The sequence below is a fragment of the Myodes glareolus genome, chromosome 1, assembly GCF_982192425.1.
Source record: "Myodes glareolus chromosome 1, mMyoGla1.1, whole genome shotgun sequence".
Lineage (NCBI taxonomy): Eukaryota > Metazoa > Chordata > Mammalia > Rodentia > Cricetidae > Myodes > Myodes glareolus.
The window spans coordinates 24,619,697-24,645,934 of record NC_142026.1 but is presented as its reverse complement, the minus strand read 5'-3'; the positions used below and the strand labels follow the sequence as shown (position 1 = coordinate 24,645,934).

The window sequence follows — 26,238 nt, the reverse complement described above, 5'->3', positions numbered from 1 at the left end:
GCACAAACAAGAGCCAGGCAGATAGTTCCTGGGTTAATAACCATAGATATTTATGTATCGTACAAAATATATGCTGATGATACCAGCAATAAACACCTCATCAATGCCAACCAAATTTCTTGAAAGATACCTCATATTTCAATGATTTGTTATATTCAGTGATTTTAATTTACAGTTCATTTTTCATTCTTGTTATATATAAACTAGATTTAAGATTTTGTTCTTACATTATTCATTTTTATTTTAAATGTGTAATGTAGACAGCTTTCTAATTTTATTGTCTGAGTTTTTTCTAAGTCCTTTATTTCCAAATTCATAACAAAAGAGCTAGTTGACTTTAATTATAATTATGCAACTGTTTTCTAATGATATTTCCAGCTGCTAATTATTTGGGCCATGCCATCCACTGGATAACTTCATACATGCATGGATCCTGCCCTTGACTCTATTCAGTGATGGCCATTGTGATGATTCACACTAAGGGTGTTGCTAAGATGCACAGTGAACTACAGAAAGTGCATGACTCTGAAGCCCAGGGTTTTATTTTTTATGTTTTTTTTACATTTATTTATTGGGGAGAGAGTGTGTTAAAGTACCTGTGTGGAGCTCAGAGGACAAATTGCTAAGGGTTCTCTTCTTCCACCATGTAGATTCCAGAGATTAAGTTCAGGTCATCATGCTTAACAGCAAGGTCGTTTACCTCGTTCTCCATCCTTGGAATCCAGGCTTGAGCAATCCCCTTGAATCTCTTGTTATATTCCTGAGTGGCCGAGCTGGTCAATGTGGAGTGTTGTTCCAGGTCTTGTCCTTAAGGAGGAGACATGTAAGGAGATTCTACGCCCCTGGGACGAACTCGTATAAGAAGCCAGGATGACTTAGAGGCAGGGCAGAAGACAGAGTGTAGCCACAGGAAAAAGACATGATGAAGTTCCCAGGAAAGAAAAGATCTTGCATGCGTGCAGTTTCTCTTCCCCAAGAAAAAGCTTTAATGCTGTCTCAGAGATGGTCATTGTACCCCACCTCAGCGTTTCTGCCTAATGTTAGAGTCCATTTGGACTAGTTTTATGAAATCTTTCTTTTGACTTAAACACTTAAATATTGCCCTCCTCTCTGTCTTGTTTAGAGAGTGCCCCTTTGACCTCTAAAGCAGTCACATTTCTAGACTTGAATACCAAATGCAAAGGCCTCAACAAGAGAACTCGGTCTTTCTGGAAACCACAGGGAACAGGCTGTCTTTGTCATCCTATCCAGTCCATTTCTAACTGTTTTTCTGTGTTCCAGAACTCTTTCCTTCCAGAGATCAATTTCCTGAAACTCTCTCACAGATTTTCATAGAAGATATGAAGTCCTCACAGAGCTCATGGTTGAGGACTTCCTGTACATTTAGCCTCTGTCGCTCTGGTAACTGCTGTTTGTTACAGGGGAAGGAGGAGAGGTATGGGATGGAGAAACGGAAGAGGAGGGAAGAAAAGGTGGAGGGAGAAGAGGAAGGAAGAGGAGGTGGATAGAGTAACAGGAGAAGATGGAGGAGGGTGGAGAGGTCCCCTGCTGTTTACCAAGTCGTTTCTTTGTATCTTCAGGGTGAGCTTGCGCTACCTCTGTAATCTTACCTAGAACTGCCCCACAGCATGCTTCCTTTTTCCACAGTAACTGAAGAGTCACCCTTCTGAATGATTCCCTTTCTTTGATGTTTGAAAGGTTTTTAAGCCCCATCCACAACATAAGCCCATGGACACAACTGTGTAGGAGACAGAGACAGGAGGATTACATGATCTCGGGAGTTTGAGGTCAGTCCTGAGCATCACAACAATATCTCATTTCTAACTAACTAACTATCTAACTAACTAACAATATCTCATCCCATCTCATCTCTAACTAACTAAAAGCTACTGTATCCTTTCCCTTTTAGATCAAATCATCTCTTATTTTGGACTAGCCTAACTTTCTATATCTATAATCTTCCCCAAAATGTTGGGATTTTTTTTTCTTGTTTCTATTACTAATTAGGGAGGAAAGAAGGGAGTAAAGAAGGAAGCGAGGAAGGGATGGGGGGAAGGAACAGTTATTGAACCAGGCACTGCACAGGGTTCTGTTTCAGACTCATTTGGACCCCTTAGGTATTAATTTTCTGTACTGAGAAATCTTGAGCTCAGAGGAAATATGGCCTTGCACAGGGCTACTACTAACTGAACATCTGTTTTAATTACTTAACGAATTGGCCATGCGGTGGTAGTGAATATCTGAATCGTAACCTTTCTAACTCTCACCCCCTAACTATTTGGATGCAAGGTTGGCATGTGGGGAAGGAGACTCTACATAGGAACCACAGAGGCTTCCCACTTGGGAGGTCATCTTCCCACTGCCCTTGGGGGAGTCGCCGGGCCAAGGAATCAGCTGACGTTACTGCAGGAATCTCATTCCACCGGCAGGTCTCAAAAGTCTGAAAGGTCCAGAGAGTTGAGATAAGCGTACTTCCATGGGCAGGAAGAAAACTCATAGATGCAAGAAAAGCTGGAGTTCAGAACTTTCAGTGACACATTTGAGAGTGTTCTAAACTAAGGATGCCACACAGAGATTGGAGGTCCAAGGCCAGTCTGATTTTGAAAGTTAGCTGTGCGTTCTTAGAACAGTATCATTTTGTCCCTAGAGGTGGCATTTTTATGGTTACTGTCAAGTTTTCTGTTAATATTGGGAGGCAGACCTCACACAGGAAGTGATAATAGATGCCCGTGTTGCCTGAATAGTGAGCGAGCTGAGGTAGGATGCTCTTGTCTCTGGCTGAACAGACCTAATTCCAGTGTCATCTAAGGACTGCAGTGTTCAGACACTAGAACCAGGTCTACCGGGTAGAAGAGGTGGGGTGGGCTGGCTCTAGGCCAGGAGCATTCTGTTCCAGCTGGAATTTAGAGTGGTTCTCAAGAATTTACTTGAGTAGTTGACAAGATTTTCCCTTTCAGAGAACACGAAGCTGCAGCCACATTCCGAGGGTCTTCGGACCACACAGACTCATGATCCACATGAAAAATCTTGTATGGAACGAGGTTAAATGTTTTTTTTGCTAAGGAACTCAAATAAACCATGTTGTGAGCTTTTTTTTTTCTTTTTGAGGGGGTGTGTCTTGGAGTAGAATCAGCTTAAATAAATAAAATCGATGGTACTGGATGGAGCTCATAATGTCAAATAAAATAGGCCAGACAGAGAGACTCACATCATGCTCTATGTCATTCATATATGGGTTTCTAGGAGCTGAGGGCAGAAGGTGGGGAGCTGGGAAAGTCGAGAGAGAATGGGTTGAGAAGAGGCTGGTCAGTGGGTGAGGGTCAAATTCTCAGCGGCTGTAGAATAACCATACCCTGCATATTTAGAGACAGCACAGCATTGTATTTTGTACACCTTCAACATAAAGAGATGATCAACAAGAAAATGTTTGAGGAGAGAGAGTTCTTGGTTTAACATCACATAATGCATGTGTGTACTAACACATGGCTCCCCATGAACACAGAATGCTTCCATGTTTTCAAATGTATTAGTGGGAATAAATTCTTATTTTTTCTTTTTTTTCCATTCAAAAATTTCCACTTCCTCCCCTCCTCCCATTCCCCTCCCACTTCCCCACTCGCCCTCCTCCCTCCCCCTCCAATCTTAAGAGAGGGCAGGGTACCCTGCCCTGTGGGAAGTCCAAGGCCCTCCCCCCTCCATCCAGGCCTAGTTAAAAAAGTATTACATTTTGTCTGTCTATCTATCTATCTATCTATCTATCTATCTATCTATCTATCTATCTAGTGTGTGTGTGTGTGTGTGTGTGTGTGTGTGTGTGTGTGTGTGTGATGTCTTTGTATGCCTGTGGGATTAAATGATAGTTTGGGGGAGTCAGTTCTCCCACAGTGTCGGTTCTCAGACTAAACTCAAACCTTTGGGCTTGGCAGCAAATGCTGTCATCCAGTGGACCACATTGCCAGTCCTAAGCGTTTTAAAAGATGAAACCAGGAAAAGGTAATTAACATGTATATTGGGAAACTGTTAACTCATCCATCTATCTACCTACCACTCTATCTATCTATCCCTCTATATTGATACAGGGTTTCAGGTACCCCAGCCTGGCTTGGACATCACCATGCAATCAGGATGGAACTTGGTCTTTTGGTCCTCCTGCCTCTGTGTCCCATGTTCTGGGATTCCAGGAATGCACTGCCACATCCTATTTATACAGTGTTGGGGAACTCGGGCTTCATGCATGTTAGAGGCAAGCACTCTGACAACTGAGCTTAACATATCCAGCCCCGATCAGCTTAACACTTAGCAGGGAAGGTGTAGGTCACTGAAGGAAGTTCTCCAGTGGACTGGGGTAAATAAGTCTCCCCTACACATAAGAAGGAGTGGTTTTCTAATCTCTGAAAGCCCTTCCTTAAGTTAAAAAAAAAGTAAGTGTATGAGTGTTGCCTGAATGTATGCCTATGCACCATGTGCATGCACTACCTGCAGAGGCCAGAAGGAGGCATCAGATCCCCTGGTACTAGAATTATAGCTGGTTGTTGGTCAGTGTGGGTTCTGAGAGTTGAACCCCAGTCCTCTGGAAGGGCAGCCAGTGCTTTTAACCTTTAAGTCACCTCTTCAGCACTGCTCCCCTTTCGAATTAAAGCTCAAACATTGAAAATTCTAGTTTGGAGAAAGAAATATACAAAATAGTTTGCCTGCACACTTCGGACGGTTATCACCAGAAAGAACCTTCTGATCGTTGTATCGGGTAGAAAGCCCATGTAGTCATTGAGCAAGTAGGAAGTTATTTCATAGGAAAAAAAAGAAAAGAAAAGAAAACAAAACAAAACAAAAAATCTGGGCACTTAACAGAACACACAGAATTGGTGTCACCAATGGAGAAAAAGACATGAACCTCTACAAGCGTTCTGTGAGTAGAAAAGTCCAAGCCTCAGCTCCTTGTTCATCTGATTCCCAACCCTGGCTACTCGCCCATGGTGATGAGAGCACAGCAGGGCTCCAACCTAAGATCCTGTTGCAGAGAAAACAAATTTCCCATGGTGCAACTCGTGGAAATCCGGAAGATCTTGGATCTGGTTCCCAAGATTGGGACACTTGGAAAACATTGAGCAGAGACTCATAAGGCTCCCAGGGGAGCTGGAAACCAAGGAGTTTTGTTTTTACAAACAAATGAAGTGGAATTAATTATCACGAGGGATTAGAGCAAGACAACATGGTGGCCTTTGCTGATCACACATGCAAGAAAGGACTTCTGTTTGTATTTTGGGGGCGGGAAGCTTGAAGACATAACAGGGATCTGCGGTGAGCAGGTGCTTAAAAAATGGCTAAAGTACTGACATGCAATCTCTCTCTTGGAGGGCAAGCAAGCTTTCTCTGCGACAAGAACAGCCTTAGACCCTTCAGGAAGGAGAGGACCTTCCATCCACCTCGTCTGCACAGGCAGGCCCATTCACTCAGACACAGGAAACCGAGAGTAAAACTACCGGAAGGGGTAGGGCAGCTTCTGTCCTCTCAGCGAATCATAGACCCTTGTAGTTCCTCTGACAACAGCTTTTTGTGACAACTTAGCATTTGGTTTTTTCCAAATTCAAGCTTTCTGTCCACCTGGACTCTACCCTGGACCATTGCTTAATGCATCTTTCTTCTTCCACATCTTTTCTTCTCGCTGTGTTCATTTCTGCTCCCCTATAGACCCTCTTTCTGCACTAGTCCCCATCCTAGAATCTGAGTTCTCTGTCACAGAAGCATGTTTTGAGTTGGGTTGCCTTGAGTCCGGGGTTTATTGTGTGTGATCCTTCCCATAGGGCTGTGGAGGTGGAATCAGACAATAGAATATCAGATCACGTGTTCTTATGTGGCTGGACTGAAAGCAGAACCAGGATGCCATCACGGAGAATATGCCTTTTCCCAGTAACAGTCAACAGTGGCAAAGCGCTTCCATCGAAAGACACATAACTTCTGCCCAAACTGACTGTGTAGAAGATCATCTAATGCTGTTTGTGTATATCCTGGTGTCATAGCAATTCAGACTATTTGAGTTACATTCTTTGTAGCGGCAGTAAATTCCAACAGAAACATAGTGTCTCGTCTAGTTTCACACAGCGTCAGCCATTCATGTAATATGTTAAGTTAGAGAGTGGCTGCTGTGTAAGATAAGGTAATATTTTATGTATTTGGAAGCTGGACCAAAGCAAATACTTTAATATGCTTAACAATGGCCATCACAACCGTGAAAGTCCTCATAGATCACCTATAACATATCATGTATGTCATAAGCAATATATAATATATCACAGCCATGAAGACTGAAAATCTTTGTGCGGCTGGTCTGTGGGCTGCACAAATGCGCATATAATTGCACACCCATCCACCATCTGCTCCTGACAGACCATTTCTTCCCTTTGGCTTAGAACGGCTCTTTACACAGAAGCGCACATACCTCGAGGAAGCAAAAACTGCTTATATAACTCATTTTGTGGAGAATAAAAAGAAATCAATATCTGGATTCTCAGCTGTGGTACAGATTCTTCCGCCTTTGATCAAGATTCTAACCTTTCTTTCCACAATTTTCCTTCTTACTCTTTTCAAGAGAAGAGCATGCTCTCTACCCTGGTTAGTCTTAACCTTCAACTCGACACAACCTAGAATCACCCAACAGGAGAGTTTCATTTGAGAAGTTGTCTAGACTGGGTTGGTCTGCATACATGTCTGTGAGGGGTTGTCTTGACTGTTAATTGATGTAGGAAGACCCAGCCCACTGGGGGATGCACCATTACCTAGGTGGGGAATCAAATTGTCTAAGATAGGAAGAAGCTTAATGAGAGCAAGCAGAAAGCATGGGTACCTTCATTCTCTTTGCTCTTCACTGCAGATGTGGTGTGACCAGTTGTCTTGCATCCGTGACTTCTCTGTATTCGTGAGCCATCTCCTAGAAGTATAAGCATAATAAACCCTCTTCCCTATGGTTGCTCGTCAAGGTGTTATACCACAACAGAAATGAAACTGGGTTACTCCCATTGTCAAGACATCCCAGATATCCCTCAGGTTCACAGACCAGCCAGACAAGCCTACTAGGCCAACTCCAGACTAATGCTAGACTCTTTCTCAAGGAACACGGCCGACGGCACCTGGGGAACACCAAGGTTTGACCTATGACTTTCACATGCACACACATATACAACCGCACACAAAAACAGTAGAGTAGATATGGACTGAATGATATGTAAATACAATTTCATGATTAAAAACTGAGCATCATAAATTTCCATTAAAAAATATATGTATAACATTTTTATTCATTGGTGGTGAAAATTGAACTGTTGTGGCGTTATAACATACTGGATATTTGTAAAATAATGTTCGAATGGTTTTATTTTGATGTTTCCAGAAATCATCGATCCAAGTGTGCTGAGAAACTCCAGATGTTAGGACAGTAGTCAGCAGATATCCTTCTGCATTTAATAGTGTTCCCCTGTGACAGCGCCTTCCCAGTGTGCCTAGCTGACTGTGGAGATTAACTGCACCAATTACTTTTTTAAGTTCTTTATTTATGCATTAAGGTACGAGTAGTCTATCTGCATGTATCCCTGCAGGCCAGAAGAGGGTATCAGATCCCATTACAGATGGTAGTGAGCCACCATATGGTTGCTGGGAATTGAACTCAGGTCCTCTGGAAGAGTGATCTTAACCACTGAGCCGTCTCTCCAGCCTCTGCACCAATTATTTTTAATTAAAACACAAATATCTCTGATTTTCCATAGTTTTGGACAATTCTCCATTTGTTTACAATATTGAGTATAATTAAAGTGATTTAAAGTAACTTGTATTTTCATTCCAAAATAATAATCCATTTTCTTGAGACTCATTTTCAGAATGTAACTTTAAATCAAAAGCTATTTAAAATAATCAGTTTGGGGATGGACACGATGTATGTGTTCTCCCTAGCTATATTTCTGCTTGCTTTGGAAGCCATCACAGAATGCGGCTCCAGCACTCACCAAGGAACTAGCCTTCAGTCGACACTGTGGTGAACTCATTTGCCCATCTTTCATCCAGAAACTGAAAAATAGCTTGTAATATCGGACGTGCCCGGGTCCCTTCTCCTTACCAGTTCCCGTAAGGACAGAGGCTCAGAGGAGCCAAACTTTTAAAAATGAGATGCCTTCATTCTTCAAAGAGACCTCAGATCAAAGGAAAGAGTCCTTAAGGTCAAGTTTAAAAATATGTATTCTCCTGTTGACAATTAAAATTAAAAAAAAAAAAAAAACCAAACAGCTCAGCATTTTAACTCTTCTCAGGTGTGTAGCTGAGTAGTCCCAGATACAGGCACGGTGGACGCCACGACCACGCTCTAATTTCAGAACATAACTGCCTTCCCCAAAGTAACCCCGTGCTCCCCAATTTTCCATCTGCCCCTCCCCCTGGTGCTTACTATTCTATTTTCTAGCTCTGTAATTCGCCCTTTGTCTAAGTGCTTTTGATACAAAGATTTCATGGTTCATCCAGGAGCAGCACATATCCGTGTATAATTCCTTATTAAGGCTAAATAATATTTTGTTACATGGTATAATATTTTGCTTTTCCATTACTGTATTTTTCCAGGTTTTGCTGTTATGAATATTCATGTGCAAGACTACGGTGAAAAAACGTGCTTTTAGTTCTCACAAATTCTTCATTTTTCAAAACTATATTTGCTACATATAAAGGATTTGAGAATAGTTCAATTCCTGTTTTATATCTTTTTATCTTTTTTTATTTTTTTCCATTCAAAAATTTACACTTCCTTCCCTCCTTCCATTCCCCTCCCGCTTTCCTACTCACCCTCCTCCCTCCCCCTCACTCCTTAAGAGAGGGCAGGGAACCCTGCCCTGTGGGAAGTCCAAGGCCCTCTCCCCTCTACATCCAGCCTAAAGTTAATTTGTGAAGACCTAGAGAAATCACTCAGTTGCTAAGAGCACTAGCAACTGAGTTCACTTCCCAGAACCCACATGGCGGCAGCTAACTCCTTCTAACTCCAGCTCTAGGGGATCAGACACCCTCTTCTGGTCTCCTTGGACGCTGCATGCACTCGGTACACAAACATATGCAGCAAAACACCCTGTACGCATAAAGCAAAAATAAAAGAAAAACCTTTTTTACAGAGAGCTTACAAAGTCACGGGTTCCTTCATACATTTGCATGAGTTCCTCTTCCCTCACCCCACACCCTGTTCCTCCGTTCTATGTCCCTGCCCCCCCCACACCTTACCCTCTTGTCCCTAGTAGGATATTTTAGTCTCTAAGGATATTTATTCAGTATGACAAGCACTAAGAAAAGATTACTCTGTCAACAGTCATTGTGGTTGTTTAGAATGCTTTCATTGTGGACAGAATAATGGAAGCCGTTGTTCTCAATTGTATTGCACATCGTTGTTATGAGAGACGTATTTGTATTTCACACATGCAGATTCTAACACAGGACACAGACGCCCAACTGTCCACAAGAGTCTTCTGGAAGGCAGGAGAAGACTGGAGGGGGATTTTGGATGCAGAGCTCACCGGTGAGGGTACCTGTGTGCAAGGTCTTCATGAGGTCGTTTTTCAGATGGACCAAGCCCTCAGTCACAGGCCCTTGGTGAGTATCCTTGGTGTGCGTATGTCTTTATGGAATAAGTTCTGCTGCCTTTTAACACCCGTTCTGACTTTTAAATACCAACGAATTTCCCAAAAGGCACTCACATCGTGACTGAATGCAAAGCTGTGCTGATGATTAAAATCCCTGGGTTCCTGCTATCTTACTGACTAGATTTGAATAGCAAAGCAATAAATGTCCAGAACTTCAGGGTCCCCGAACTAGTGGATGAGGACAAAACACTTTCCCGAGTGCAATGGGCAGGCTAACGGCCTCAAGGATGTCTACATCCTAGTTTTTGTTCATATGTTATTTACACGAGGAGAGGAACTCATGGTTGCAAATAGAATTCAGGTGATCTTGAATGGGGTAGGGATCTTAGACTGTCTGGGTGCATTCCATGTCATCACAAGGGACTTTTAGAGGAGGGAGGAGGAGGAGGGAGTCCGGCATCAGTGAACAAGGTATCTCAGCAGAAGCAGAGGCCAGAGAGCACCAGTTTTGGAGATGGAAGGGACCACGAGTCAAAGAACATGGACACGTCTAAAATCTGGGAAAGGTGAGACCCAGACTCTCTGTGTTCAGGAACACAGGTCTCAGATACCTTGATTTCAATCATGAGACCCTCCAGCTTCTGGTCTTTTAGTCAGGGTCACACCCAGACACAACCCTTTGTTATGGTCCGTAGTCTTTCTGTTACTCCAAGAGAAAGGGCTAGAGTGTGGGAAAAGAAGGTTCACTTAGCTCATGATTCCAAGGTGGGAAAGGCTACAGAAAACCAAGTCCATGGCCTGGCTCCAGTGCTCCCACCACTATGGGGAGAGGTGGGGAGAGAGGTATGAATAGTAATGGCCAGGAGCACCAACTCACTACAGATGCTCAAGGACCAAATGAGACAATGTGCACTGAAGGCTTTGACGTAGGGATGGATGTCCCAGCAAACGCTTGCTTTACCTTTCTTGATAACATCCTGTTGGTAAAATGTGTTCACTGTTGCAACAAAGCCCTAGGTGGATTCTGTCTGTGGACCACTTCACGCTTTACTGATAATTCCACATTATTCCCACTCAGCCCAAGCTCTTCTCCTTCACGCACCTTTCCATCTACCTCTCCTTCTTCTTGAATGGGTCCCCTTAAAGGACAACTCAGATATACCGGTCGGTCTCGAGTGTGTTCCTGACCACAGTTGTCTCCTCTAACTTTCCTCTAGCTTTCTGGGGAGTCATCTGAACCTCCTCCTCACTCATTCGTTCATTCAGGCTTCAGTCTCACCTTGGGTGCCCCTGTGGACTTTAGCATCATGGCTTTCAATGTATCTACACCAAAGGCCTTCAGTACATCTTCCTTGACTGATAAAAAGAGGAGAGGCAATGATGCCAGCCAGAGGGATGGTTAAATGGGCTGTGTCAGACGGTAGCAGTGAGGAGTGAGAACCAGCCTTCTGGAGAGACGGTGACTTTGATGACTGTGTCTGATGGTAGCAGTTGGGAGTGAGAACCAGCCCTCTGAGTTTAGTACTGTTACTCTGCTTAGGTTGTTTCCCATTAAAGCAAACACTCAGTCTATATTTTTGCTTTTTCGTAGGTCACTAATTTTTATTCTCTTTACCGTACGATGTGAATATGGGGTAAGTATATGAATTCATTCTGTACATGGAAAATTTCCTTTGTTGAATATGTAATTCATTGCATGGATATATGATTTATATGTTTTCAGAATATGTTTAAACTAGTCACTCTCTGGGCCTCAGCTTTCCTATCTGTGGAATGGACATTAAGATAAGACACAGCCTGAGGCCACTTGGATATTTTTTCAATCAAAATTGTTTATAGAATTGCCTGGGTGTTGGAGAGGTTTTATCTTGTAATAACCACAACCCTTCCTTGAATTCTTTTTATTTGGAACGGAGAAGAAGTAGTTGGGCCATTTCAAGATTAAACCAAGAAATGTAAGATTCAGTCTTCAGTCTGGGTGCTTTTTAGTTGTAGAGAAAACCCAGTCTGTAGCCAGCCCTTCTGCTGCTGCTCCCTTGAGGAAGAAACTAAATTGTGAACCCAACCTCACAGGTCTCAGGGATGCTTTGTTAAGGCTGCTGGCTATTGGGGATTAAGGTCACAGGAGTGAGATCAAGTCCCTTGAAAATCAGAGACCTTTGCAAAGTAACTGAAATAGAAAAAAATCTCTACTCTGACTCAAGGAATGAAATGCCCTTGATTCTTAGTTTTCTCTAATTCCTTCTTCTTTAACCCTGCTAAGACTCAGTCCCCTGCTTGTGTTACAGAGACAATGAGATTTGTCCCCGTTAAGTTCATGTGCATTTGAGATTTCCCCACTGTGATGCTTGCTTGGGGGCAGTTTTTTTTCTAGTTATTCTTACCTGGTTTTTCCAAGCTCATTTTTGTGTTGCAGTTATTTTTTTTTCTGTTACAAAAGTCTGCAGCCTCCTAAAACTCACTCCCCTTGCTCCTTATAGCCATGTGAGTGAACATGATTCCTCAACCAAAGAAAGCTCAACCCCGGACCCTTCCATCTGCTGTGGTTCAGGGAGATTTTAGAGTCTTCCCACAGGGAGCAGCAAGATGACAACTGGGATTTAAGGAAGGGTGTGAAGTGACACAGTACCTGTGGAGGACAGTTTGCATCATCTACCAAGATTTTTTTTTAAATATTTATTTATTTACTTATTATGTATACAATATTCTGTCTGCAGACCAGAAGAGGGCACCAGACTTCATTACAGATGGTTGTGAGCCACCATGTGGTTGCTGGGAAGTGAACTCAGGACCTTTGGAAGAGCAGGCAATGCTCTTAACCGCTGAGCCACCTCTCCAGCCCCATCTACCAAGATTTTGAATATACATTCCTTTGTTGTAGGAATGTACACTCACACACTTCTGGCATGTGCAAAGATGAGTGTGCCGGAATACTTGCTGCAGGGTGGTGTTCAGCACCCGAGAGGGGCATAACCTCATAACCTAGGCATTCACCAGCAGGGAGTGGATGCACAGGTGCTGATACTGTGTGAGCGGGACTGCGGCAAGGAGCATGTCAGAACAAACTGGAAAACAGGGATTACGTGCAAACGCCCAGGCATTAGGCAGTGTGCCACTTGAGTATCAAGGAAACAGCCCAAATCACCAGCAGTGTGGGTGCATGTGGTTGAATACACTTATCAGTGCCTAGACACCAATGGAGAGAGAGGGATCCTCTGAGGGTAGGGAACTTGAAGGCAGGGCAGAGAGAGAAAATGTCCTCTAATATGTTTTTCCACAGTTTGATGTTTTGGTTTGTATCTGTATTGTTTCCTTATAAAAAAGAAAATGAACTCAAATATGGGACAGTTAATCTTTGAGAAGTTAATACTTCACTCTCTATGCAATCAGCACATGTTATATGACATCTGAGGTAGAGAAGAGTGGCTAGAGTGGCTTATTCTGTTTTTTTTTTCTTTTGGAGAAAATTAAGTTGGCTTGAGTGTAGGTGTCTTCCCAGTGTGTGAGTGTAGGTGTGTTCTCAGTGTATAAGCGTACATGGGTTCCCAGAGAGTGTGTGTGTCAGTATATTCCCAGTGAGTGTGTGAGTGTAGGTGTGTTCCCATTGAGTGTGTGAGTGTAGGTGCATTCCCAGTGAGTGTGTGAGTGGAGGTATGTTCCCAGTTAGGTTTTGAGTATGGACGTTGTCCTAGCTGGGGCTTCTATTGCTGAGACAAAACACCATGACCAAAAGCAAGTTGGGGAGGAAAGGGTTTTTTTGTCTTACACTTCAGCATTGCTGTTCATCACTGAAGGAGGCAGGACAGGAACTCAAACAGGGCAGGATCCTGGAGGCAGGAGTGATGGGGAGGCCATGGAGAGGAGCTGCTTACTGGCTTGTTTTCCATGACTTGCTCAACCCACCTTCTTATAGAACCCAGGACCAACAGTCCAGGGATGGAACCACCTGCCGTGGGCTAGGCCCTCCTGCATTGATCACTAACTGAGAAAATGCCTTACAACTGGATCTCATCAAGGCCTTTCCTCAACTGAGGCTCCTTCCTCTGATGACTCGAGGTTATGTCAAGTTGACACACAAAACTTAACCATTGTGGTTCAAGCTAAGAATGTTTAATTGCCTGTGGTATTGTCCTTGCCTTTTTCAGTGGCTTTGCCTGATCTCTCTCTCTCTCTCTCTCTCTCTCTCTCTCTCTCTCTCTTTCTCTCAATACAAGTTAGCATGGATGTGTTTGATGAGTATGGAGGCCAGTAGACAAACTCAGACGCTGCTCTGTAGGCATCACCCACCTCTCTTTCTTTTTGTTTGGAGACAGGGTCTCTCATCGACCTGGAACTTGCCAAGTTGGCTAATATGACTGCCTAGCGAGCCCTGGAGGGCTCCTAGTCTCTGCCTCACCAGGGCTGGGATCACAAACCTATACCACCGTATGTGACTTTTTCTCCATGGGGCCTGAGTGTCACCCTCAGTATCTCCTCAACCAATCCAGCATCTTTGTGGAGCACAGACTCTTCCTTTGCAGGTCTCCACCCCATTTCACGTGTCAGCGGTGTCTCTTTCTTAGAATCTGCTAATCTAGTTTAAAGTGACTTCTGAAATAGAATCTTGCCTCACATAACCTCAGGGATGCTTGGCCAAAACAAGCAAATATCAAAAAAAGACTCTGCCTTGGCTATCGAGGCATCTAATCTACCGACTCCACTTTTCATCGTTATTTTGGTATTTCACTGAACACAGCAATGAATTCTGACCTTAACTGAATCTGAGCATTCAGACTAGCTACTGTGCTTACGTGCTGTTCCAGTCAAACCTGGGCATTTCATCCCTAACCTTTTAGAATTTTTGAACTCGTAATTTCACAGATAACAATGGTAATTAAAACTCAAGAACCACAGACTCCTGAAATTTCAAATTCGTTCACGTGTGGTTTACACAATATATGTGTTCACACACATGCGTGGGGAGGTCAAAGGTCAATGTTAAGTGCATGTTTATTTCTATTGCTCTCCACCATTAATTGAGACAGAGTTTCTCATTAATCGAGAGTCCACCACTACCTGTCCAGCAGGCCCCAGGGATTCTCCCTGCCTCCACCCCATAAACACGGGGATCGCAAGCCTGAACCGCTGTGCCAACCTTGTACATGGATGACGGAAATCTGAACCCAAGGCTTCATGCCCACATGGCGGCCACTTTACAGACTGGCCTGTCTCTTAGCCCCTTAATCCCTTGGATTCTTCAATGCTTTTAATGACCTATAAGACCTTTGTTCATAAATATGTATTTTATGTTTAATGCTTAAAGATATTTTCTCTTTGAGTCTGTCTGAAAATGCTCCTTTCTGCCCAAGAGTTAGGGTTTCTGTTGGTGTGCTGAGACACCACAACCCCAGCAACTCTTTAAAGGAAAACATTTAATTGGGACTGGCTTACAGATCAGAGATTCAGTCTGTTATCATCATGGTAGGAAGCATAGCAGCATGGAGGCAGACAACACGCTGGACAGGTAGGTGAGCATTCCATGTCTAGTTTGGCAGGCAGCAGGAAAAGAGAGACACTGGGCATGCCTTGAGGCATTTGAAACCTCAGAGCCTACCCCACAATGGCACACTACCTCTACAAAGATCACATCTACTTCAACAAGGCCACATGTCCTAACCCTTTAATATAATATCACTCCCCATGAGCCCATTTTTATTCAACCGACAGTGCCCTTTAAAGGAAGTTTAGATTGAGTGATTTTTAAAAAAAAAAACTTTTGAGTAGACCCTTTGTCTTTGATCCCCTTCACTCATATGTCTGGACTTACACATGTGTTTGTGTGTGCCTATGTGCTTACGTGTATATTTATATGTAATATGCACATCAACACGCATGCATTGCACCTACTTACTGGTCAACAGCACTGTAGCTATTAGCTTAGTGGCTCCTCTCACCTCTGTCTACTGAAGGCTGTGGTTATAGGTTAGCTATTCTCTATTTCTTCCCTTCCACATTAGTGTGTGTTCATTGCCCTAAGCTTAAAAGATGTATCAATTGTACAGCTAAGCATAGACAAAATTTATCTCTGCTGCTTTCTTGATAGTCCTATTTCTGCTAATAGCAGCTGACTCCCCTTTCCATACCTGAACCAAAGCCTTAGTGCATGAAAGCAGGTGCCTGAAGCTTGGTGTTTTCTATAAAGAATGCACATATGGAAATAGGAATTCTTTTAATACACTTAGTAGTGAAGTGGCTGAGGGCTCTGGGCAGAGATGATGTGAATGTGCAATGGGTGAGAATGTGCTGTGTCTCACCAAGGGCAGGAACATTCTTGGGTGAAGTTGTGTGTGTGTGTGTGTGTGCGTGCGCACGTGCCCACATGCCCGTTGACTTTCTAGAGAGAGTTACAGAAAAGTCTGTTAAGGCAGGAAGAGGCCCAGATGACTAGGTTTAGGAGCTTCTGACTAAGGGACACATTAGAGGAATCACCTTGGAGAACTGGGAAATGGATGGAAGGAAAACTTAAAACCAAACTGTAAGACTTATCTGGAGAGTTGTCCAAAGAAGAAATAGTTTGGTGAGGATCACGTACCCTGGTGGATCTGGGAGTCCCAAGAAGGGCTGTGGAGAGAAAGGCAGTGTTGTCATTGAAACTTAGACTCTTGTGTCTGCGCACAGCTTGCTAACTGCATATTTACAGTCCTAGACTGTTCATAACTTTGTATTGAAGTCTTCATAGGGGAGAAGCCTCCATATGATTCTGGCTCCGGGGGCTTCTGAATACAGGCTCTTTTCTCCAGTGTCTCCAGGGTAGGAGGGTCCAAGCCATGGATTGTATCATGGTGTGGGCGCTCTTCCTTTTTATGTGCCAGTACTACTCATTGCAGTTAGGCATGCGGGTGTTCTTGAGAAACTGAGGCAGAAGGATCAAAAGTTTGAGTGGTGCAACCTGGCTGCATAGCAGCAACCTGTCTCAGAATAAATACATTAATATTTGCTTTTCCTGGATCTAAAGGTGAAAAGCATCCTGTGGGATTTGCACACGTTGGGCTTGCTCTGTCGTATACTCTATGGCCTGAGCTGAGCCCCGAGGACTGAAATACTGACCGAATGGCTTTCCTTTCCAGAGTGGCAAGAAGTATGGCGGCCCTTGTGGAGGAAGAAACTGCTCTGTCTGCCAGTGTTTTCCTGAAAAGGGATCTCGGGTGAGTGACACAGAAGCCAACACTGAGAGTGTGCCTGGATTTCACACCATTCGGAATATTTACATAGGTCCTTAGCACTTGTTGTTAGCCAGTGCTGCATACCTTTTACAGTGAATGTTCTTCACGTTCTTAGAAAGGGTTGCAATTAACTTAGACCATGTGTGAAGCTGCATGTCTGCACAATGCACTTCTCCCTCTGTGTTATACAACTCTAGGGTCATGAATCATCCTACGAAGAAAGGCCTGGGGTGTCTGCCACTCTAGGTCACCCCCTCCAAGGTTTATTGCATATCAGTGTTTTAAAGGCTCTGAGAAGTGTGTGAAAAAAAATCTGTTTAACTTGGTTTCAAGTCATCTTTCTAGACATGCGACCATACCTTTTCATGCATAGCACCCTATTGAAACCTAATATCCAAGCCAAGGTGATAGCTATACATTGCTTGCTCCATATTTGCCAGGGACAGGTCTGCATGCTCAAAATGCCTTCCTTAACTCACCGACTCCTCACCTTCTATGCACCAATTGTGCTGTGCTGAAGAAGACTGAGCCAGAGACCAGTTGCTAGCTCAAAGCCACCAGAAGTGTTCTGCTGACAACTGAACTCTTAAGTATTTTGTAAAGCACAGAGTCCATCTTGGCCACTGCCTTTGACATCTCATGAACTTGCGAACGTTTCTCTGTGCACTGACAGCTGCAGTCAGCAGCTGTGAATTCATGTGTGCTGAGGTTCAGATGAAGCAACTCCTAGCTTTGAAACCCTCTCACCATTTTTCTGTAGGCTGAAATATCACTCTTTGCACTTCAAACACACATAGTTGTGTGTCAATTAAAAAATTTTAAGAAAACTATAAAAAATAACCCACATAAGAAGGGTTAAGGTTGGCTGTCTTTCTAAGCTTTGGACCCTTTTGATGTCAATTCAATGACTTGGATGCAGCAGTCCTGAAGCCTTTCAGGCCACTGAAAGAGACACAGTACACTGGGGGCCTTCATCAACTTAAATCTCTTTCTCACAGTTCTGGAGGATGAGAAGCCAAGACCAGGGTGTCTACTAGTGAGAGCCTTTTCCAAGCTTGAGGATGGTGTCCTTGTGGGATGGAGAGGGAAAGAGAGAGAAGGAGAGAGAGAGAGACAGAGAGACAGAGAGAGAGGAAAAAGAAGAGGAAGAGGAAGAGGAGGAAGAGGAAGAGGAAGAGGAAGAAGAAGAAGAGGAAGAAGAAGAAGAGGAAGAAGGAGAAGGGGAAGGGGAAGAGGAAGAGGAAGAGGAAGAGGAAGAGGAAGAAGAAGAAGAAGAAGAAGAAGAAGAAGAAGAAGAAGAAGAAGAAGAAGAAGAAGAAGAAGAAGAAGAAGAAGAATGCAAGAAAGAGCACTCTTCTCTAGGGTCTTCTCAGAAGGGCTTGAGGGTGGTGACCAAGTCACCTCCCAGATACCTCATCTCCTACTCTTGACACACTGGAGCTTGGAATTTCTATACATGAACAGGGGGCACAAGCAAACATTCAGTCCAAACGACGTCCACGTCAATCTCACAAAGATAGGCATGGAACTCAGAGAGTATGCTTGGGTGGTGGCCAGTCTTTAGGGCAAAACATTTTCTTCCTCCCACCCCAAGGTTTTCTTGATGTACCTATGTGTCTTTAGAAACTTCAATCCCCTTAATTATGTGGTTCTTTCCTGGGGACCATTTAGTTTCACCCACCTTTCTGAGGACACTTGGCAGCTGAAACCTGTTTTGTCATCACAGCTTGGAGGAGGGAGCTACTGGTGTCTAATGGTAGAGGGCAACAGTGTGGCTCAGCTTCTTGTAGTACCGAGTATATTCTACACCAGAGATTGATCCCCCAACACCGGCAGTGCACGCATAGAGAAGTCCTGCTTTTACTCCACAGCTCAGTGGGATGGGTGTGATTATTTTTGTTTCCATCTGACGGCGAAAGGAACCCAGATCAGAGCCAGCAACTATATCCAGGTGCCTGGCCTCACCTCCAGCACTTGTTCCAAAGGCATGGAAAAGTTATTACACTTAGGTTCCAAAACCTGGGTCCATTTTCACTTCGTGAGATCAAGGGGTCCTTCCTGAGATCAAGCCTTTTGTATTTGCTACCTGGATCCTGCTTCCATTTCTTGAGTGTCTCCATAATCACAAACCAATGATGGAATACAGAGTATGCTTTTCAGCCCCCTCCCGCCCCCGCTCCCAGGCTGTCTGTGGATTGCCAGGGTTCCCAAAGCTGAGTTGCTCTTTGCTCTGTGTGTGTCCCTGGTAGTGGGTGGCCAAGAGGACTGTGTGTGCAGCCCCAGCAACCTCCGCCTTTCCTGGTGGCTGGAATCTCCCTGTGAGGGCTGCAGGTGGGTGTCATTTTCCAGCAGAGACAGACTGTGGGAGGGAGCTCCTGCATCAGTAGGAGGGAATGGAGATGAAGGAATCCAGTCCTTAGCATCCAGCCAAGCTCTCCAGGTGGACTTCTGAATAATAACAAGTTGACACTGAGTTCCAGGAGCTGGAGGTGTTTTGCTGAGGCTACTCATCATATTTAGGGATAATCTGGTGTCTCCAAGAAGGAAATTGCTCCTCTCCTGTGGGCTCATTGGGTTGTTTGTTCAAACCCCACACTAGACCTGTTTGGTATGAAATAATTCTTTTTTTTAATTGTTTTATTCTTTTATGTATATTCCTTGATAATACATACATATAATAAATTCTGGTAATTTTAATCATCATTGTCTTATGTCATCACCCGCCATTCTCTCATTCTCTCTCTCTCTCTCTCTCTCTCTCTCTCTCTCTTTCTCTGTGTTTGTGTGTATGTGCTTCCCATGAGTAGTTCATTGAATTTAATTAGGGTTGCTTGGGTAGAAGGCTATTTGCTGAGATAATGTGCTCTTTTCAGTGGATGCAGCACTGAAAAAAATTGAAAAGGCATCAATTGCCACGAGTGCCTTAGAGAGGAATAGTCACGTCATGAGCCATTCCCCATCCTTAGTCCACAGGATTTTTTGTTTGTTTTTATTTTTCTTTGTTTGGTTTCAAGGCTACGTTTTACTGTGTAGCCTGACTGTCCTGGAACTCACTCTGTAGACCAGGCGGACCTCGAACTCACAGAGATCCACTTGCCACTGCCTCCCAAGTGCTGGGACTAAAGGCGTGTCCCACCACCACCCAACCTTGGTCAACGACTTGGACCAGGCATTTAGGTTCTCATTTCATAACTATTACTTCTAGAGGAGCATTATCCACCCCATGCAGGACACTAAAGCAATTCTTGACAAGCACAGCTAGTTTCTGGATAAAAGTTGTGAGCGAGAGTGAGGTCAACTAGGGACAGATACATGCAGGGGTCCAGAGACCATGGCCCAGCCTCCTCTCTCCATCAGTTTGAGTATGGCTGTGGCTGAAGCCCTTCATTAGATCTTCAGCAAGTACTTGTCATGGGTCATGCAAACAGCCTGTTGACTCATAGCACATACCTTAGCAGGACAAGCTGTCGCCTGTTTGTTCCCCATTTGGAGTAAGTGGATTCTGATGTACTGTTGTGAGCCTATTACAAGAGTAGGCAGTCTGTACTAGTAGACAGCAATCAATAGATGAAAACTCAGACTTCCACCTAGAGAGAATTCGGGAGCCCGTGTTGTGGCCATGCCAGGACACTGTGGATCCATAAGGACTCCTGCTGTTTACAAGTTAACAGTGACTCTCTGAACCCAAGCTTCTTATCTCACACGGGCACTGTTTTAAAGTGAGTAAACGCTCAGAGTTCAAATCCCTGGATGCATCAGGCATAGCCACCGATGAGCATCTTCAGAGGAAGTCAACTCTGACCACGGTGACTCTAGGACCTCTCCAGGCCAGTGATGTTGGGTATGGGGAAAGAGGATGGGGGTGTACCCACCTGATGGCTGGCTTGCAGGGTCAAGCTCAACCTAGGGGAGAAAGGTTTGTCTAGAGGGTACAAGCTGCCCTTTGGGGTGGTGTTATCCATGGTTCTGGGGGTGGAAGATGTACCTGGAGAGCTACTGGGTTGCTCCTCTCCATGATCTCTGACCCTTCTCCATCACCTCTCCAAACTCTCTGTTAATCTCTGTAAAAAGGTCGACGTGGACAGGATTTTAACTTGGTCTTTGACAGTCTCAGTGGAAGCGGCACCATGGAGTTAGTGGTCGCCTGTTGATAAGGAAGATGAAGTCATGTCCTTACCTACCAGGATGGAACCTTTTATGAGTTCTGAGTTAGTGACTGGGACGGTGATAGTTAGAGTCTATCTTTCTGTAGACTGCTTAGGTGAATGTGTTTCATCATCCGAGGGAGGGAAGTAACCATGAGATCAGCAAAGTTTTGTGATCTTGTGTTTTCGGTACAGGGGGCAAGTGGCTTTAAACTCAGACTGGCTTCAAGGTTTTAGTTTGAAGCCCAGACCAAATACTAGCGAGTCTCTCTTTCCCTGGGGACTGTAAATCACTGGGAAGGCTCAGTACGGCTTCTTCCTGTGTTGCCGCCCACTCATCCCTTGTATTTTTATCAGCCTGCATCATGGGATTCAAAAGGAGAATCTTCTTGGGGAATTTCAATTACTTTTAGTATTTCTCATCGCGTTGTTCGCACACACAGTTCTGACCTCCAGACTCTTTATCACCCACACGGCTGCATTTGGGACACGAATTTCAGACACAGCCTCTCAACTGGTCCAGAACAGTAATTTTATGTCTCCGGATTCCCAGTAGTCAGTAATGTTCTGTTTTCACAGAAACGCCAGCCAGAGACAACTGGAGGGTGATAAAGGTAGCCTGCCACCCACTGCTTTGACGCTGCTTTCTTGCTAGGCTGCAGCCCTTTCCTCCAAGGATTGATTGTCTGTCTCACTTGGTCATCACCAGAAAATCCTGTGCACGTCTTTAGGGGACAGCAGGGAACTTGAGGTCAGAAGTCTGGGCCATTCTCACCGATGAACATGAGGTGATGGGACATGCCTTTGTCTTGCAAAGGCACAAAAATCTAGAATGTTTCTAAACCCTCGTGTCCTGTTACTACGTGTGCTTACTGGTAGATTCCAGCTGCCAGGCTCAATGTCACGACGTTGGCTTAGCTTGCTCAAGTGTTTATTTTAGAAATGGTAATGTGGTTTTTAAACACCAGAACACTTGCAGAAGCTGAAGGGATATATTTCCAGGTTTGAACATATTGTGTATAAGGGTTGAGTATTTTTGAGAAGGGCTTTGCCAGCCTACAGTTAGCAGAGGGGCTACCCACAGTGTAGTTGCCATCAATACAATAGTTGGTGTCTCTCTGAAGAACTGATACAGGTAACTAATGTCAATCTCAATATGCTGGCCAGTCTTCTTGATATCTAGCACTTATGTCTATGTAAGAAGGAAAAGGAATATTTGCTCCCTGCATCGTACAATGTGCTACATGTTTCCCATCATGCCAAGCGTGCACGTGGTTGTAACAAAACAGGACTTCCTCCATGACTCAGTTTTAGTGTGATTTGATGGTGGGTTTCAGGGCATCTACTTGTGACAATCGTCTCTTTCGGTGTATGGATTTCCAGTGGGCTTCAGGTCTCCCTATGTGGAGTTCAAGTTCTTATTTGGTCACTTGGTTGTGCTGTCTTAACTGCAATCAATAATAATACTTTCCCATTTGTTCAATAAATAACCATCAAATCCTTGCCAAGCAAGGGGCAAGACAGAGAAGAAAGTCCCTGTGGCTGGGCCATCTCACAGCCCTAGTCTCCTTAGACAGATGAGAATCGCCCTCCAGCCCCTTTTCTCATTCTCTGGTCAATACTATGCACTTTCTGGGTGCTTGAGGGTGCCTCACACAAGAGAAGAGACAAGAGAGGCGCTTGCTTCTCCCTGGGTGCATAAGTCAGTTTCTTGAGCTGGCTTTGCATGGGAGTATGTGGGCAGAGGGCACAGGATGCTGGATGTGCCTTTGAGATTAGACCCTGTTGGAGTTGGAGAGCATCCAGCCCAAGCATGGAGGAAAAGTCACATTAACACCCGCAGCTTCTGTGACAAATTTGAGGCCAGATGTTCAAAGCAAGTGGTTGATGTTGCCAGGCTCCAGCTGGAGAATCTGCTGCAACCTCTGGTTCTTGAGAATGTTTAACATTCCCTTATCCTGGTTGCATTGCCCAGATCCCACCTCTGCCTCTCTTCATGTTGCTTTGTTCTCTGTGGTCTGTGTTGAATCTCACCCATGCCCTTCTTATGAGAAGAGGGCAGCTAGAGCTCCTCTTGGGTGACCTACAATGACCAAATCTACTGTAAGATCCTAACCACATTACATCGTTGTCATCTTGTAAGAGTGATAAAGATATGGGTGGTAGATGCAGGTATCTGAGGAAGATAGGATGCTGCTGGGGAACCCTGTTAACAGGTTACTGAGGTTACTGTACCAGTGTGCTGCACAGGGAGGCCAGGAAAGGGATGAAGGGACACCAAGAGAACAGTGTAGGGGAAGTCACGGGAGCAGAGTGCACAGACAACCTCGGCTGATGCCCTAGGTCTCCAGAGCACGTAGACGATGCCAGGCCTTTCTCTACATACTAATTCTACAAAATGGGAGAACGAACGACTCATCGGGAGGCTCAAGAGGGGACCTTATTGTTCAGATACCTAAGCTTTCTCCTCTGGTTCTCTGTGCAGGTCTTTCGGCTGCACCTGCACACGGTCTCTGCACATTGCATCTGCACACAAGAGCGTAGTTAAACCCCTACTGCTCCCCAAGGCAGACTGATCAATGTACCCCAAGCTCACCGTGAACCGGTGACATAATCTTAAGGCACAGGAACATTCTTTGTTCCTGTACTCCAGGCTCCTTGGATGGCTCATCACCTTTTTGTTCCTCAGTTTTGAAATTTCTTCTGATGTCCAGATTCCTCCTTCCCCCAATAATATGGCAGAACTCTGGGGGCACTGTTTGCCCAGAGGACTCACACTTTCACTGGCCGCCCAGCTTGAGGAAGTTTGTGATATTGTAGCGACACCTAGTGGCATGCTTTATGAATTACACTTCCACATCAAGGAAAAAAGGGGCATTAAAGGGAATGTAAATAATAAACAACAATAATAAATATATGCAGCAAAGGGAGAAGTACACTAGACACAACATTTATTTATAAATTTTAGTTATAGAAGCATCCAGCATATATGAGTATACATTTAAAATTTGTAATGTGTGAGGCAGTGATCTAGTGTCTGTGATGAGAATGCATCTCTGGTCCCAAATTCATTCTAAAGGACATCGTCCTAAACAAATACTAAGTACTATGCATGAGTAATACGCACAAAACATTAATGAATTATAGGTGGTGAATCTGGCCATTACTTTCAGGGAGACATAACAGTTTGGGAAAGTTAGGTTGGTGTGGTATGGGAATGAAAACACGGGCAGACACCTGAGATCAAAAGGTCTGGGTTCAGATCTCTACTTCCCCAGGTCCTGGCTGTATGGCCTCAAGCAAATTGTTTCATCTCTCTGAGAATTTGAGTCCTCCTCGGGTAATGAGGAAGTAACAGGCTTTCTGCTTTCTGTGGTTGTAAAGAGCCCATGAGAATCAAGCAGAACACCATCTTGAGCTTAGAGTCGATGAAGAACCCAGAACATGGCGGCAGGGTAATTGATGTCACTACCATCAACGTGGTTTTGTTGGGAGGAAAGTAGGGTTTGAGTGACAGATGAAGAAAAGCTCTTGTCATCTCTGGGAAACAAGTGTGAATGACGTATGAATACCTGGTCCCAGGGACTGGGTGGGCTGGGGCAGTGGAGGGCACATTGTGCCATCAGAGGTAAGGTAACCCATGGAAAGGACAGACAGAAGGGAACTAACCAGCTAACCACTGTGTTGGGAAGAAAACTAAGATCAAGGGAGTGAGGGAGACTGACCCTGGGGTAACCTGCGCTACAGATAATGTGACCATGACCCGGGGCTTTGCAGGTGGATGAAGATGAACTGGACATATGGCAGAAATTGAGTTAAAAGGACATGACAGATGTGGTGGGAGGGAGAGACAGTGAGTCCGAATGGACCACGGGATGCTGAGTGTACATCAGCCACTGCCTGCAAGTACAGGGAAGGAGCCTGGGAGGGAGGAGCCTTGCTTTGCCATGGTGAGTGTGAATTAGGAAAAAGATATCCAAGAGACTGTCTAGCTGGAAACCGGGGTTGGGACTAGAAGATGAAATTGAGGCCCACGGGAAGAGAAGTCCGCAGTAAATTAGGGTCGATGTTGTTTCCCAGGGAAGCTTCATAAAGGAACAGGGTGTTTGGGCAGATAGTTTCATAAGACACAGCGGAGCTCAGTGGGAGAGTGCTTGCCCAACATTCCTCAAGGACTTGAGTTTCCGTTCCCTCCACAGAGTAAAGACTATATATAAAACAGATTACAGCTGGGAATGCTTACATATGCCTGTGACCCCAGCCCTGGAGTCAGGGACCACTTGTTCATTGGCGGTGAGCAGAGGCAAGAGGTTACTGTGCATTCAACAATCAGCTACATAGAGAGTTAGATCCAGCCTGAGCTATAGAGTGAATGAAATTGAAATTTGTGCCTTGGCAATGCTGAAGCATGCACAGGCAGCACGTATGTGGCAGTTCTGTTGAACTTGTCCATATTGGGTTTCATGATCTAAGTTGATGAGGATGACTGACCAAGTCTCTTCCTCAAGAGGGCACCAGATCTCATTACAGATGGTTGTGAGCCACCATGTGGGTGCTAGGAACCTAAACTCTGGACCTTTGGAAGAGCAGTGAGTGCTCTTAACTATTGAGCATCTCTCCAGCCTACAGAATGAGTGAGAGCCAGCCTCACTGATGATGGTGAAGAGGAGGAAGAGGAAAACATCACTGCAGACACCACAGGGATTAGAGGGACCCCACAGTATGCCAGTAAAGTAGTGGGAGGCAGAGGGGGTCCTGAGGGAGGTTGACCATCCAGGTAAAGATTCAAGTAGCAAGGATGCAGACTTGATTAAGTCGTGGTCCTGAAGCAAGGTTGTGGGCTTGAGTAAGTCACGGTCCTGAGACAATTTTCTCATCTATCTGTATGGGGATAATGTTGCATGACTTAGAGTTGTTCCTGATTATATTCTATGAGATAGTAACGGAGAGTGGTCAGTACATAACCAAACCTTTATCCTTCCTGTAATACTTCTGATAGTCAGTGTGTGTGTGTGTGTGTGTGTGTGTGTGTGTGTGTGTAAGAGAGAGAGAGAGAGAGAGACAGACAGACAGACAGAGAGAGACAGAGAGAGAGAGAGAGAGAGAGAGAGAGACAGAGACAGAGAGAGAGAGAGACTGGACAAGGCAGAAGACAATCTCTTATGCCCTTTTACCTCTTGTAATAGTTCGCTTAACTGATCTGGATTTCATCAAATGAGCAAGGCTGGCTAGTCATCATAGACCCCCAAGGATCTGACTGTACCCACTTCCCCAAAACTGGCACCACAAACC

At 44.5% G+C, this 26,238-nt stretch overlaps 1 protein-coding gene across 2 annotated transcripts in view; it reads left to right on the top strand.

Annotated features, from left to right (window-relative positions):
• Positions 1–26,238, top strand: part of Col4a4 (collagen type IV alpha 4 chain) — a 120,131-nt gene that overhangs the window by 6,545 nt on the left and 87,348 nt on the right. For both annotated transcript variants that reach the window (XM_087904817.1, XM_087904814.1), the window contains 3 exons: positions 9,442–9,609; positions 11,191–11,233; positions 16,706–16,783. In XM_087904817.1, coding sequence (XP_087760943.1) covers positions 9,521–9,609; positions 11,191–11,233; positions 16,706–16,783 — 210 coding nt within the window. In that variant the 5' untranslated portion in view covers positions 9,442–9,520. The remainder of the gene's footprint in view (positions 1–9,441; positions 9,610–11,190; positions 11,234–16,705; positions 16,784–26,238) is intronic.